We start from the raw sequence: 14,508 nt of genomic DNA on the forward strand, positions 1-14,508 counted from the left end.
CATATAGGAAAGCTGGGGTTTAGTGATACTTTTCCACTTTGCAGAGAGATGAAAATAAATAATACTTGTACAATGCAATCAAAATTCACACTGATAAACTCAGGTGGGAATAAAATACACAAGATCTGCACCTTTTCCCTAGCACTGTGCTTTTTTTTACCAGAACTTTCACAGAGCACCAACACCTCCACTGGCTTTTTCAAAAAATGTTTATGTTCAGAAATGGCTCTTACAATTTCTCCAATGTCCAGATAGTGAAGGATATTGAGTATTATTTAGTCAAACTTCAGCCACTAATCAGTATAAGGTGGCGCAATTGTAGCTAATTACTGAAGGGTGACTTAAGAACTGTCTTTTTTATAGCTTTATTTCGAAGATATTGTCAAGGAATGCCTAGAGTAATGGGCAAGTGCTTCTTTTCAGGGGAGATATGTATACATCAAAATAAATAAACTTACAATCTGGATAAACTGTGTAGTAGGCAAACTGCAAAAATCTGCCAGATGAAAATTTCCCACACCTCTTCAGTGAGCCAGTGCCCCATCATGGTGGTTGGGGTTCCCAAGCTGTTTGGAGGCACTGGGTTTAAGATGGACAGTTTGGTTTTAGATGCCTTACCCAAAAAACGTGGGAGTTATTATTTGAAAAGAACCATGATACCTGGTGCAAGATTGGTTCTGGTAGCCTTCTAGTTGTTCCAAGGAACTCCAGATCACCATTTCTGTCTTCACAAAAAATATTATTGCTATAATAACTAATGAGAAAATGTGTATGATTTGGGTCTTCATAAGAGACGTTCTGTGGCTCATAAGACTTAATTAATTGGGAAAGTAAATTTGTGATCCTCCTGACTATTCCAGGTTATATGTCTCCTCACCCATCTCCTTTGGGAGCACCAGAACATGTGTCCAGTCCAATGTCTGGAGGGGGCCCAACTCCACCCCACATGCCACCAAGTCAACCAGGACCCATGATACCAGGAGATCCACAGGTCATGAGCCAACCCAACAGAGGTCCTTCACCTTTTAGCCCTGTCCAGCTGCACCAGCTTCGGGCTCAGATTCTAGCTTACAAAATGTTAGCTAGAGGCCAGCCTTTACCTGAAAATCTGCAACTTGCTGTTCAAGGGAAGAGGACATTGCCTGGGATTCAACAGCAACAGGCTTCTGCTAACTACAGCAGACCACCTGGTAAGTAAATGTGGGCTATGAAGCATGGGTCATATTCTGCCATCAGTTACACCAATGCAAAACTTTCAGCATCAGTGGTGGTGTGTGCATGCATGTGAGGGCCAGATTTTGGCCTCAGTATGAACATCGAGCTTCAGCTTTATATAAGTTGGACTAAGAGTGGCATAAAACCACTGCATTAAAAACACACTGTAAACTTGAAATCCAGTTAATTAAAAAAAATTGAGACTAAAGTATTTTTATGTACTTCAGCTGCCCTGGGTACCCTCTACCTTTTTTGTGGTGGTAAAAAATCATCACATTTTTACTATTCTCTTTTAAGTGCTTATATCCCACCCTGTACATAAACACTGACTAACAAAAAACAGGAGAAATTGACTGTGTAAGTGAAACAGTGAAACTGGCCATATGCAGAGTACTGAGAAATGCACTAAGTAAACTGAAAAATATAAACATTTTTTTCTTTTTTTCTGTCATAGTGATCTTAGATGTTACAAGCAACATAGTAGGTAAACACTTTTTAGACAGAAGCATGCTTTTTGTTTCTTAAACTGTGAACCTTTAAACACCCTTTGCATTTTCTGAACAGGTCTTTGCTTAAAACTCCTCAAGTTTGGGGTGTGGGCTCTTTTGTTTTGTCTGTAATTCACATACAGGAAAAATGTGTGGTGATGGTCCATCATGACCACCCTTCCCATCCTCGTCCCCTGGGAAAAAAGTTTATCCATCCAAGTTTATGCGCATTTTTTCATAATAGCTGTATCCTTATGGAAGTAACCTGTATGTATTTTTAGCTATACATCACTTTTTGGGTTTAGAAGCCCTTAAGACTTGATGATGCCTTATGAAAAAGAAAATACCAAATTATTTAGAGACCGTTTTAAATATCATTTATCTATTGCTTTTGTATCTCTCTCCCTTGTTACTAGGGGCTATGAAAACTTAATCTTTGTTTTTAACACTTAATCTCCTCCTGCTGTTTATTACCCACCTTAAGAAGTAATCCTCTGTTGGTGACATCAGAGTATCTACCAAACAGAGGATTATGATTTTAAGCAGGGAATAAGCAGCAAGAACAGATTTCAAAATATGCAGTTTTTTTTAAAGAGTTAAAGATTTCCATGAACTATCTGTGGATGAAATATGTTTGTGTTTGCCTTAAGTGCTAGTCAAGTAAAACTGATCCCAAATCACTTTTCTTTAGTTAAAAATTGGGGGTTAAAATGATTCTATTTTTCTTGTTAATAACAATTTTAATAACACTGCTGGTCACTTTATTTCAATGCACATGGCTTTGTCTTCCAGTCTTTTTTTTAGTAGATTTGATTTAAATGCACTTCATTACATTTCTTTTTCACACAGCAGAAATCCACTTAAATCTGTATTTAATTGCATATATAGACTTGTGGGCTGTATTTGTATATATAGACTTGTGTGCCAGAAAGTGGAGTGATTTCTGGAGCATAGAAGTGGAGCATAGGAATGCTGCGTATTTTAATATGTTTCTTTTCTCTGTCGAGTTGCAGGTATTGGGGTACATTCAATTACTGGTCCCACAACTGGGCCAGGACCTGCTTCAGGAGTGCCAGGACATGCAGCTGCTATGACCCCTAAACCTTGGGCAGAAGGTAGAGGAGAATACAACAATAATTTTGTACTACACAGTTAAGGTTAAACTCTGTAGGCAGGGCTTTGGGAGTAGGGACAGGAAAGGAAGTGGGGAGACAAAAAGGCATAAAGAAGAAATAGCATAACCTTTACTTTGCCTCACACATAAATATGAATGAGTGTCCTACAAATGATCAGACCGTGAATGACTTGGGCAGATGAAATTATTGTTGCTGTTAGGCAGCCTGAACATGAAACCCCTCTCTACAATCAGAATTAAATATATAAGCTGTTTGAGGGACAAGCATAAAACCTAATAAATAGGTAGTTACATTCTGAGCATGTTTAATTGCAGCAAGCTGTTCTGACCATTTTTCTGGCTACTGTAAACAAAAGTTTTCACACAATGGATAAAATTAGGCTTGCTTTTTAAAAAAATATACTAAATTTTAAAGTAGAAGTTAGTCTTCAAGGATTAGAGAACAATGTTACATTGTTCTTCTAGATAATCTGCTTTATAATCCGATATTCTGGGAATACATTTAAAAACGGTTGTTGGTTTTTTGAAACTTGAACTTGGAGTAAAAGAAGCAAGGTGATAGGACGAATTAAGAATATCAGTTTAATAGTAAATGTTCCTTTGTCTGGAACATTTTTGTTCAAAGATTAATTTTTTTTTTTTAATGCAGACACTGATATGATACAGATTTCTCCTATTAAAAAGGTCCTTATTCTGTGTCAGTACTTAAAGAGAATTAAATCTTGGAGAAAATGGGGACTAAATGATGGTTCGCTATCCTAAAAAGAAATGTCGTCAGATGACATTTATCGCTCTCTTTAAAAAAGATACGAAATATCACTGTCTAATCCATTGTAGCGTTACATTCCTTTGAGTGCTCCAACAAACTGAGCCCTGAAGATGAGCCATTTTCTCCAGGTGGGTTTCGGATCCTGGATCTGAAGAAAACTGATCCTGGGATTGAGGACAGATTCTGAGATTGTGTTTCATCAATTGAATTATTATACACCAACCTCTGCACCCCTTCAAAAAATACAGTGACAGCTTTATTGTTGCAGATGTCTGTGCTGTTGTTTTCAATGTCTCTCCCCCACATCTCCATCAAATCAGTAACTATTCGTCCATGCACAGTGGCCCATAAACTGCAACTCCCTATCTATCTCTATTAGATGCTACTTTCATGTTAAGTGATGCATTAAACTTTTGAAATTAGGAGAGTGCTACAGTTCAGAAGAAAAACCAAGTACCAAATACTTGAAATATTTACTAATATTACTATCTTAATCTGGGGTAGTGTGTGTTTTTTAAAAAAATGTAATTTTACAAATATATTAAGATATTGTAGAGTATATAAAAGTGGATGTTTTAATAAAATGAATACTGCTAACTTTTTTTCTGGCAGAGCTGTGGAAAGAAGCTTGCTCTTGGAGCTGGCCAAATTCTACTCCTGGGTGTATTTTCATATTCTACATGGGGACAGTGCCCACATAAGAGAGCAGAGTTTGACCCTCTGCCTAGATCTACCCAGTGCTAGAAGTCTCTTGTTGATACAAACACTACTCTTAAACCACCCCTTCCCCCAAATTAAATGAAAATATAGCCCTAATAAACTCTGTTGCCATTACTATTTTTGGATTACTTTCTGTATATTCTATATATACTACGGTATATTGTTCCTCTATGGGAATTGAAACCAATCTCAGTGTGTATTTTTGTTAACTTTGAAAGTTTGCCTCAGGTGCCTAGCTGCAGGTTTTTATGTTCAAAATAAAGCTGCTCTGTTTTTCACATGGCCACATTACTTGTTTTGCAGGTCAAGGCCCAGATATGAATGTTGCCAGTACCCCACAAAAGCTTGCTGTACCACCTCCTAGTGGAAGGCCTTCACCTGCCCCTCCTGCTGCTCAGCCTTCTGCAGCCATGCCTGGTCCTTCTGTACCACAGCAAACCCCTGGACAGCCTTCACCTATCGTCCAGCTGCAGCAAAAACAGAACCGTATCAGCCCCATCCAGAAGCCACAAGGACTGGATCCTGTTGAAATACTCCAGGAGCGTGAATACAGGTAAAGAGGGATACATGAGACTTAAACCACACATGCTTCAGTGTTGTATTTGTGGACACTTGCTCTGGTCTCTCTTGCAATTGTGGCTCATAATGGTCATAATTAAAATCATTCTTTTGAGAGGGGCCATAGTGAAAACTAATATAGAGACATCAAACTAAAGGGTGATTCTAAAGTTTACTTTAAAGTTAAACATGTGCTCAAGTGCTTTGCTGGATCAGGACCAAAAGGACTCAGGTTGTGAAACTAAAATCCTTAGAATCAACATGGAGGCTATTTTAGCAAAGATTATCAATCACAAGAAGTATTCAGAATTATAAACAAAGGGGAAAACAGACAGCTGGAATCCAGGGGCAGAGGAGGGGGATACTTAAGTGCCAAGAACTCAAGTATATCTTCCAATAAGTGGGCATCCATCCCAAGTGATTCCAATAAAAAGGAACAAGGTTTAACAGATGAAATGTAAAATGGAAATTAGGAGGGCCAGGATGGAAATCAAAGAACAAATAGCCAAATAAAAAACAGGAAGTTTGTCCAATGTAATGTGAGTTGGCTGATCTACCAGGAAGTAAAGGGCACAAGCAAGCAAGCCAAAACAAAGATTTTAAAAAATACCAAAAATGAGGTCCTTATGCTCATATTTAGGCTCTTAAATAAAAGTGTCCTGACTAAAAAGTGCTGAGGACCCAGGAGTGTCTGTTATAATAGCATATCAACCTTCATACTTAATTATTAATATTTAATTATTTGTGTTACTGTAGCACCAACAACCCCCAGTCGTGGACCAGGACCCAGTTGTGCTAGGTTCTGTACAAATACATAATAAAAGTTGTCCCTTGCCCCGAGAGCTTACAATCTAAGACAAGAGACAACAGGTGCAGACAGACCAACATACAGGGGAGTACAAAGAAACAATGTGACAGTATTGGTCAGCGTGATAGGCAGGTGTCTGCAGGGCCTACCTAGGGTTAAGAAAAAAATTCCCCTTTGGGACAGTGGTGGTTATACAGTTGCCCATTTTATAGGGGTTTGCACCTTCTTCTTAAACCTCTCATATTGGTCACTGTCAGACTAGATGTTCCATTTGTCCAATCTGGAATGGCAGTGCCTATGTTCCAATTACTGAAAAGGTAGAGGCCTAAGGAAATAGAAATGGGAAGCAGGATCTAATGACATTTGTTTCAGGAACGTGCTCAAGCTTTACAAATTTCTGAGGGAGGATGATTGAGATGAACTTTTATAGAATATGAAATGTTTAGCAGCAGTGTGCTAGAAAGGGCGTCTAGTAAGTGGGTGAGATGTGTACAATAAAATGATTTGGACTCTAATGTTTTGCTTAGAAGAGACCATTACAGTGTAGGTAACTTAGTTTTATCCAGAGTGTCATAACTCCTCTTTTGTGATGCAGTTCCAGGATTTGCTTCGTTCCAAGCTTTGTTTTCTGAGAGACAAAATGATCAAATTCAAATAGCCCAGTTTTGGTGGGCAAGGTAGTGTGATTACAGTACCCTAAGCAAAACTAGAAAATTGTGCAGAGATGGGGAAGGTCTTACCTAGGAATACCCTGCAGAGGACAATATCTGGCATGATTCTGCATCATTGCATCTTAACTGCCTTGAAGGATGTTTAGAGGTACTTCAGTATGCTGTAAATAAGCTTCTAAGACAGAACTGCCCTGTCAACTAAGAGTTATGATGCTGCTCAAAGATCTACTTAGTATCTGTAGTACTTTGCATAATATGACACATTTGTAATGGCAAAAAGTATCTTACTAATGATTAAGAACAGGCCTAAAGGTACACTCTCTGTACTACTTTTGAAACTCTTTTTTCAGGCCCTGATCCATCAAAACAGTCAAGCTTTTGCTTCAATTAAGTGTGCAATTTGCTGGATTGAGTCCCTAGTCACTAGCATCGTTTTTACCTTAACTTGGAATGGCCTTACCTGTTTCATTGTGTACGGTTATTGTAGTTTAACAGCATTTTCAGAAAATATATATGATACACAAAGCTTAGTACAATTTAACTTTTGTTCTTATGGAAGGGGATATAGCTATGACATGAGCCAGGAATCCTATGGGCCAGTGCCACACGCACTTTCATATATGACTGATGGTGCCCCTCAGCCTTCATCTGTAACTGCTTCTTCTCTTCTAACCCTGCTTCTTCAAGGATCAGAGATTGCTATTTGTGCCGGATTGTATGGCTTAGGGATGTATACAAATGGGGACCTACAGGAGATCACATAGCTATTCTTTTTCCTGAATTAATCCAGGGTTTGAATGTGGATCTCTTAGCAGTGCATTAACAGACTGTGTCTACCTCAAGGCTAAAGTATAGTGTTCTTTGGATTCAAACCATGTCTTTAAGGCTCTGGCCTGTCTTGAAGATGCTGAGTAGTCACAGGACCCCAGCAGGACCTTAGAGAACCTCAGAGAGGCATTGTGCCTTGGGAACTCCCCAATGTGAATGGGAAGACATGAAGGGTGTGACACATTCTTCACAGCTAGTCAACAATGTTGGCTGGTAGAAGTTCGGAAGAGGGGGGCGTGATCCCATTCTCCCCCATTCACTGCCTTTGGGGTGGCTAGTGGTTCTGGCTCCACACAGGTTTTAAGCTTGGAGTGCAAGGAATATGACTGTGACTAGTCCTTGTGCAAGGATCAGAAGAGTGTCTTAGGAACCTTGAACAACTGCTTCATCTTATCCATTGTATGGCTGCTTGGTTTGAAATACCCTCACTTTGTATCTTTTGGGCAAGCTGCAAAGACATATTGTATAGGTTTTTGGAGAGGGCTGAGGGTATGCTGCCCTGAATGAGGAGAGGTTGGAAAGGATTTTTTTTTTTTTTTTTGGTAGGTGGCAGGCTGGCTGAGTTGTGTTGTTTTTTTTTTCTTGACTGCTGCAGCGGATTTTGTTTTGTTGTAGTAAATTTGTTGGTACACTTTATCTAACAGTATCAAATTTATGTGCCTTTTTGCACAATGGGAGCAGGACATGACAACTATAGTTAAGGTAGTATAAGCATTCCCATCCTCAGAACCCATCGTAGTTGCTGATATGTCTCTGAAATGGTCAGGTATTTAGTTTGGTCTGTGCCTGAAGTTTAAATGTGTTGTAAATGTTTGAGTAAAAACCAGATCATCCATCTTTTTTTGGTAGTAAGAGAATGGAAAAATACTTTCCTTATCATAAAAAAGATTCTTGCCACTTCTTTACCAGTTCTACACTCCAGACATCAAGTACCAAAACTTTAAATTTGGCATATAGCCCTCATTGTAGAAAAGTATCTGAATATTTCAGTGGAACATAAGAACATAGGAATGACCATACTGGGTCAGACCAAAGGTCCATCTAGCCCAGTATCCTGTCTTCCGACAGTGGCCAACGCCAGGTACCCCAGAGGGAATCAACAGAACAGGTAATCATCAAGTGATCCATCCTCTGTCGCCCATTCCCAGCTTCTGGAAAATGGAAGCTAGGGGCACCATCCCTGCCTGTCCTGGCTAATAGCCATTGTTGAACCTATCTAGTTCTTTTTTTTTGAACGCTGTTATAGTCTTGGCCTTCACAACAGTCCCTGGCAAGGAGTTCCACAGGTTGACTGTGCATTGTGTGAAGAAATACTTCCTTTTGTTTGTTTTAAACCTGCTGCCTATTAATTTCTTGTGTTATGAGAAGGAGTAAATAACACTTCCTTATTTACTTTCTCCACACCAGTCATGATTTTGTAGACTTCTGTCATATCCCCCTTAGTCGTCTCTTTTCCAACCTGAAAAGTCCCAGTCTTATTAATCTCTCCTCATATGGCGGATGCTCCATACCTCTAATAATTTTTGTTTCCCTTTTCTGAATCTTTTCCAATTCTAGTATATCTTTTTTGAGATGGGGCGACCATATCTGCACGCGGTATTCAAGATGTGGGCATGCCATGGATTTATATAGAGGCAATATGATATTTTCTGTCTTATTATCTATCCCTTTCTTAATGATTTCCCAACATTCTGTTTGCTTTTTTGACTGCCGCGGCACATTGAGTGGATGTTTTCAGAGAACTATCCACAATGACTCCAAGATCTCTTTCTTGAGTGGTAACAGCTAATTTAGACCCCATCATTTTATATGTATAGTTGGGATTATATTTTCCAATGTGCATTACTTTGCATTTAAAAACATTGAATTTCATCTGCCATTTTGTTGCCCAGTAACCCAGTTCTGAGAGATCCTTTGGTAGCTCTTCGCTGTCTGCTTGGGACTTAACTATCTTGAGTAATTTTATATCTGCAAATTTTGCCACCTCACTGTTTACCCCTTTTCCCCAGATCATTTATGAATATGCTGAATAGGACTGGTCCTAGTACAGACCCCCTGGGGACCCCACTGTTTACCACTCTCCATTCTGAAAACTAACCATTTATTCCTACCCTTTTGTTTCCTATCTTTTAACCAGTTACCAATCCATGACTTCCCTCTTATCCCATGACAGCTTACTTTGTTTAAGAGCCTTTAGTGAGGGACCTTGTCAAAGGCTTTCTGAAAATTTAAGTACACCAAATCAACTGGATCTCCCCTGTCCACATGCTTGTTGACCTCCTCAAAGAATTCTAGTAGATTGGTGAGGCATGATTTCCCTTTACAAAAACCAGGTTGACTCTTCCCCAACAAATTATGTTCATCTATGTGTCTGACAGTTTTGTTCTTTACTATAGTTTCAACCAGTTTGCACGGTACTGAAGTCAGGCTTACTGGACTATAATTGCCAGTATCAGCTCTTGAGCCCTTTTTAAAAAGTGGCGTCACATTAGCTATCTTCCACTCATTTGGTACAGAAGCTGATTTAAATGATGTGTTACAAACTATAGTTAGTAGTCCTCCAATTTCACACTTGAGTTCCTTGAGAACTCTTGGGTGAATCCCATCTGGTCCTGATGTCTTAATACTGTTTACTTTATCAATTTGTTCCAAAACCTCCTTTAATGACACCTCAGTCTGGGACAGTTCCTCAGATATGTCACCTAAAAAGAATGGCGCAGGTTTGGGAATCTCCCTCGCATCCTCAACTGTGAAGACCGATGCAAAGAATTCGTTTAGTTTCTCCACAATGGCCTTATCGTCCTTGAGTGCTCCTTTAGCATCTCGATCATACAGTGGCCCCACTGGTTGTTTAGCAGGCTTCCTGCTTCTGATGTACTTAAAAGAAAAAATTTGCTATTACTTTTTGAGTCTTTGGCTAGCTGTTCTTCAAATTCTTTTTTGACCTTCCTAATCATATTTTTACACTTCATTTGCAAGAGTTTTTGCTCCTTTCTATTTTCCTCACTAGGATTTAACTTCCACTTTTTAAAGGATGCCTTTTTGTCTCTCACTGCTTTTTTACTTTTTTGGTTCTCTTACTATGTTTTTTAATTTGGGGGTATACATTTAAGTTGAGTTTCTATGATGGTGTCTTTAAAAAGTTTCCATGCTGCTTGCAGGGATTTCACTTTTGGCACTGTACCTTTTAATTTCCGTTTAACTAATTTCCTCATTTTTGTATAATCCCCCTTCCTGAAATTAAATGCTACAGTGTTTGCCTGCTGTGGTATTTTCCCCGCCACAGGGATGTTAAATTTAATTATAGTATCGGGGTGGCCAACCTGTGGCTCCAGAGCCACATGTGGCTCTTTGAAAGATAATATGCGGCTCCTGATAGGAGCTGACTCTGGGGAAAAATGGTGAGTGCTCAGCTCCCCCTTCTTCCCCCAGTGCCTCCCACCTGCCAGCGACCCCCCACCCCAATCAGCGCCTCCTCCTCTCTCCCCTGTGCCTCCTGCCTGCCGCGATCAGCTGTTTTTTGATATGCAGGAGGCGGGGGGGGAGGAGGGGGAGGAGGAGCGCAGGAGGCTCGTGGGGGCAGGGAGGAGTGAGGACACAGCTCACTTGGTGGAGGGGGTGGGAAGAGGCGGGGTGGAAGTGGGGACTTGGGGAAAGGAGTGAAGTAGAGAGTGGGGCCTGGGACAGAGCCAGTGGTCCAGCATCCCCTTGCCAGCCCCAGTGTCTCCTTGAATAAATCACACGGTGACTAGCTGGTGTGGAAAATTTTAATCTAAATTTTTCTTACACCATCTTACAATGGAAGGCAAGTGCAAACAGAAAAGAAAATACACAGATGAAAATTGAGCCTTCCAACAGGAGTGGGAGAATAAGTACTTTTTCGTTAAACATAATGGTAAGGTCATGTGTCTTCTTTGCCAGGCTTGTGTCTCAAAGTTCAAATCTTCAAACTTTCAGCGTCATTTCGCTTTGAGCCATGCACATATGAATCAAGAATTCCCACAAGGTTCTGAACTCTGCTCATGGTGTTCATGTTGGTAGTTGCGAAAAGCCACTTCCTTTACAGAAGCTCACTGCCATTGCAATGGATGGGGCTCCGTCCCTGGGGGAACTGCAAATGGATTAGTAGGGATTTGTAAGTCTGATGAGAGCTTTCCCGAATTTTGGACATTTCACTGTATTATTCATCGGGAGCAACTGGTGTCTAAAAATCTCTCAAATTTGATCACATCATGAAACCTGTCTTGCATATTGTGAAATTCAGTCTTTCAAATACACTCAAGCACAGACCATTTCAAAATGTAATTGAAGAATTGGATGAAGACGACTTCCCTGCCGATTTGCCATTTCACTGCGCAGTTTGATTTTTCGAGCTCCTGGAACCAGTAAAATTGTTTATGGAGGAGAAGCACAGAATATACCCGAGCTTACAGATCCTGGATGGCTTCTAGACTTGGCATTTCTTGCAGACATGCTGCTGCATTTGGATAAACTAGATGTGGATTTACAAGGAAAATTCCAGTTGCTGTCTGATCTAGTGCAAGGCATATTTGCATTCATGAACAAACTGCAGTTGTTTCCCAGACAAATGCTTGAGGGAGAGCTGACACACTTTCCCTCAATGTCACAACTTCGAGCCAGATCAAAAGAAGATGCAGCAGACCCCCTAAAATGGAGCACAACTAGGTATACGAGCGTGATTAAAGATCGTAAGCACAGTTTTGAGGAAAGATTCCAAGATTTGCTGCAGAAAAGACCTCAAATCAGATTTCTGATTGACCCTTTTAGTGCTGAAGCGGATTGTCTGAAGCCGCCTTTAGTCACTGACGAAGAAACATCCCAGATGGAAATAATAGAACTGTTAGAAGATTGAAATCTGTTCAGAAGTCAGAGGGGACCCTTACTTTCTGGAAATCTGTACCAGAGGATAAATACCCCAACATCAGAGGTGCAGCCCTAAAATTAATCTCGATGTTTGCCTCGACCTATCTTTGTGAGTCTGTTTTCTCGACACTCAAATATGTGAAATCCAAGCTCTGATCCGTTTTGGCAGACAGCCACTTAAGAGAACTGCTGTGTGTGAGCACAGCTGAATAAAAACCAAACTTCAAGGGAATTGTTGAAAGCAAAGATTGCCAGAAGTCCCACTTAGTAAAAGATTAAGTTATTATTGTTAACTATACATTATAAATGTATAATAAATATACATGATCAACTTATGTTATGATTATGTGCATGCATATATATATCTATACACACAAATACATATATGTGTATAATCAGTACATATTACTGGGGCTCTTTGGCAATGTACATTGGTAAATTCTGGCTCCTTCTCAGGCTCAGGTTGGCCACCCCTGATATTACGGTCACTATTACCAAGCAGTCCATCTATATTCACCTCTTAGACCAGATCCTGTGCTCCATTTAGGGCTAAATCAAGAATTACCTCTCCTCTGGTGGGTTCCAGGACCAGCTGCTCCAAGAAGCAGTCATTTAAGGTGTCAAGCAACTTTATCTCTGCATCCCATCCTGAGGTGACATGTACCCAGTCAGTATGCGGATAGTTGAAATCCCCCATTATTAATGAGTTTTTTATTTTAATAGCCCCTCTCATCTCCCCAAGCATTTCACAGTCACTATCACCATCCTGGTCAGATGGTCGGTAATATATTCCTACTGGATATGTTCCTGTGGTGTAACCAAGTTATAAGCTTTGAAAATCGCCTACTGTATATGTGCAATAGGCTCAGGTACGGGCTCTCCTTGCTTAGGTTGTGAAGTGTAACACTAAGGAACGTCATACTGCGCATGCATGGCTAATGTAACTGCCTAGGGAAAAGTGACCTGAAAGTATGTGTGGGTAGTGCACCTCGGCACATGTGCACCCTGTGAGAGGTTGATGGAGTGCTTTTGCAGACCTCCAAAGTTGCACAGGATAAGATGTGTACTGCTGTGCACGTCTTTCTTGTCTTAAAGGTGCAGCATGGCGTTCTTCTCCATTAGCCATTTGTTAAATGGACAACTACAGATGGAGGAGCAGTAATAGATCTAGTAACATATTGTTGAGACTGAAGAAGCCTTGGAAACTGATGACATGTCAATGGGAGACTTTCTACATTTAATAGATTTCCCCTTCCTCCCCCAAAAGCACCACATTTTGACATTAAAAAGCTTTAGCTTAAATCAACAAAAAAGCAAGAAAATTTAGAATTGATGTTGCCCCTGAATTCACTTGGTTGTGCCTCGCTGCTCTTGCAGCATATGTTGCTGTGAGATGAAATTAGGGTATAATTGTTGTTAATCCCTGTGTGACTAATGGTAGATTAAAAGAAACTTGGATATTTAAAATACTCATTGCTATAAAAAGTTTAAATTACTACTAAGTGTTGAACTTTTAAATTTGCTGTGCTACTTGATATATGGCCAAAGTGGTAAATTCATGACATGCTTTTATAAAACTCCATTTTAATACTTCCTTGGAAATAAAGTGCTACTTTAATCTTAATAAATATGTCTAAAACTAATAATGTGTAGTGTAATTTAATGTTGTTCCACTAGGTGGAATGGCTCTCCTCCCCACCAGCATTAATTAAAAAAAATGGCACTTTCCAGCATCTTTAATTTATGATTGCTGCAAACTATGTCCTTTTATTGTCTGAAAAGGGTCTCCCTTTTATAAAGCTTTCTTGCTTGCTGCCTGGTATCCGTTTCCTACAGCCTGCAGTGATCTGGCATAATTTCCACAGTTACCCTCAATTGGTGAGGGAGAGGTAAGTATCACCTACTTTGCAAGGAGATCTCTATCTTCAGTTTGTAATGCGATAGCCATGTTCTGATTAGATGAAGATAAAGTGCTGAACTGCAGAGATTAATTAAATGTTCCTTTAAATAGGGTTAGTAAGTCCTTCAAGCACTTGAAAAAGGCATTTTTCTTCTTGACCCTCTATTATCAATGAATGACTTAATAGCCTTTAGCATTTTCCCCTGAAGAGAGGAATAGTTCAACATATTTTTATCAGTTTGAGGGATTAGAAGATGAGCATGGTCCAAAAAAGTCTAAGTGTTCGATGCATTTGCTTTAGGTGAAAAGTGGCTGCCATAAAATTCTTTAAAAGTTAATATTGCAATACATGGAAAAATAATTACCATCGAACTGACACTGTTCCTTTTTTTTTCTTTTTTTCTTCATTATTCCTACGTGTTGGGAAAGGACCTGGGTATCATTGTGAACAGCTCAGTGAAAATTGCTTAAACTTCACCACATTAAGCAGATAACATTAGAATATTTAAAGAATGGGATAGAAAATTATGAT

The 14,508-nt window shown here is 39.7% G+C and overlaps 1 protein-coding gene across 5 annotated transcripts in view; it reads left to right on the forward strand.

Annotated features, from left to right (window-relative positions):
• SMARCA2 (SWI/SNF related BAF chromatin remodeling complex subunit ATPase 2) overlaps positions 1-14,508 on the forward strand; it is a 182,944-nt gene that overhangs the window by 34,186 nt on the left and 134,250 nt on the right. For 3 of the 5 annotated variants that reach the window (XM_073345222.1, XM_073345221.1, XM_073345225.1), the window contains 4 exons: positions 861-1,190; positions 1,670-1,699; positions 2,717-2,818; positions 4,631-4,880. In XM_073345222.1, coding sequence (XP_073201323.1) covers positions 861-1,190; positions 1,670-1,699; positions 2,717-2,818; positions 4,631-4,880 — 712 coding nt within the window. Of the gene's footprint in view, positions 1-860; positions 1,191-1,669; positions 1,700-2,710; positions 2,819-4,630; positions 4,881-14,508 lie in introns of all 5 variants that reach the window. The other 2 variants (XM_073345223.1, XM_073345224.1) reach the window with 2 other exon arrangements.

This window comes from Lepidochelys kempii, chromosome 5 (assembly GCF_965140265.1).
Source record: "Lepidochelys kempii isolate rLepKem1 chromosome 5, rLepKem1.hap2, whole genome shotgun sequence".
Classification (NCBI taxonomy): domain Eukaryota; kingdom Metazoa; phylum Chordata; order Testudines; family Cheloniidae; genus Lepidochelys; species Lepidochelys kempii.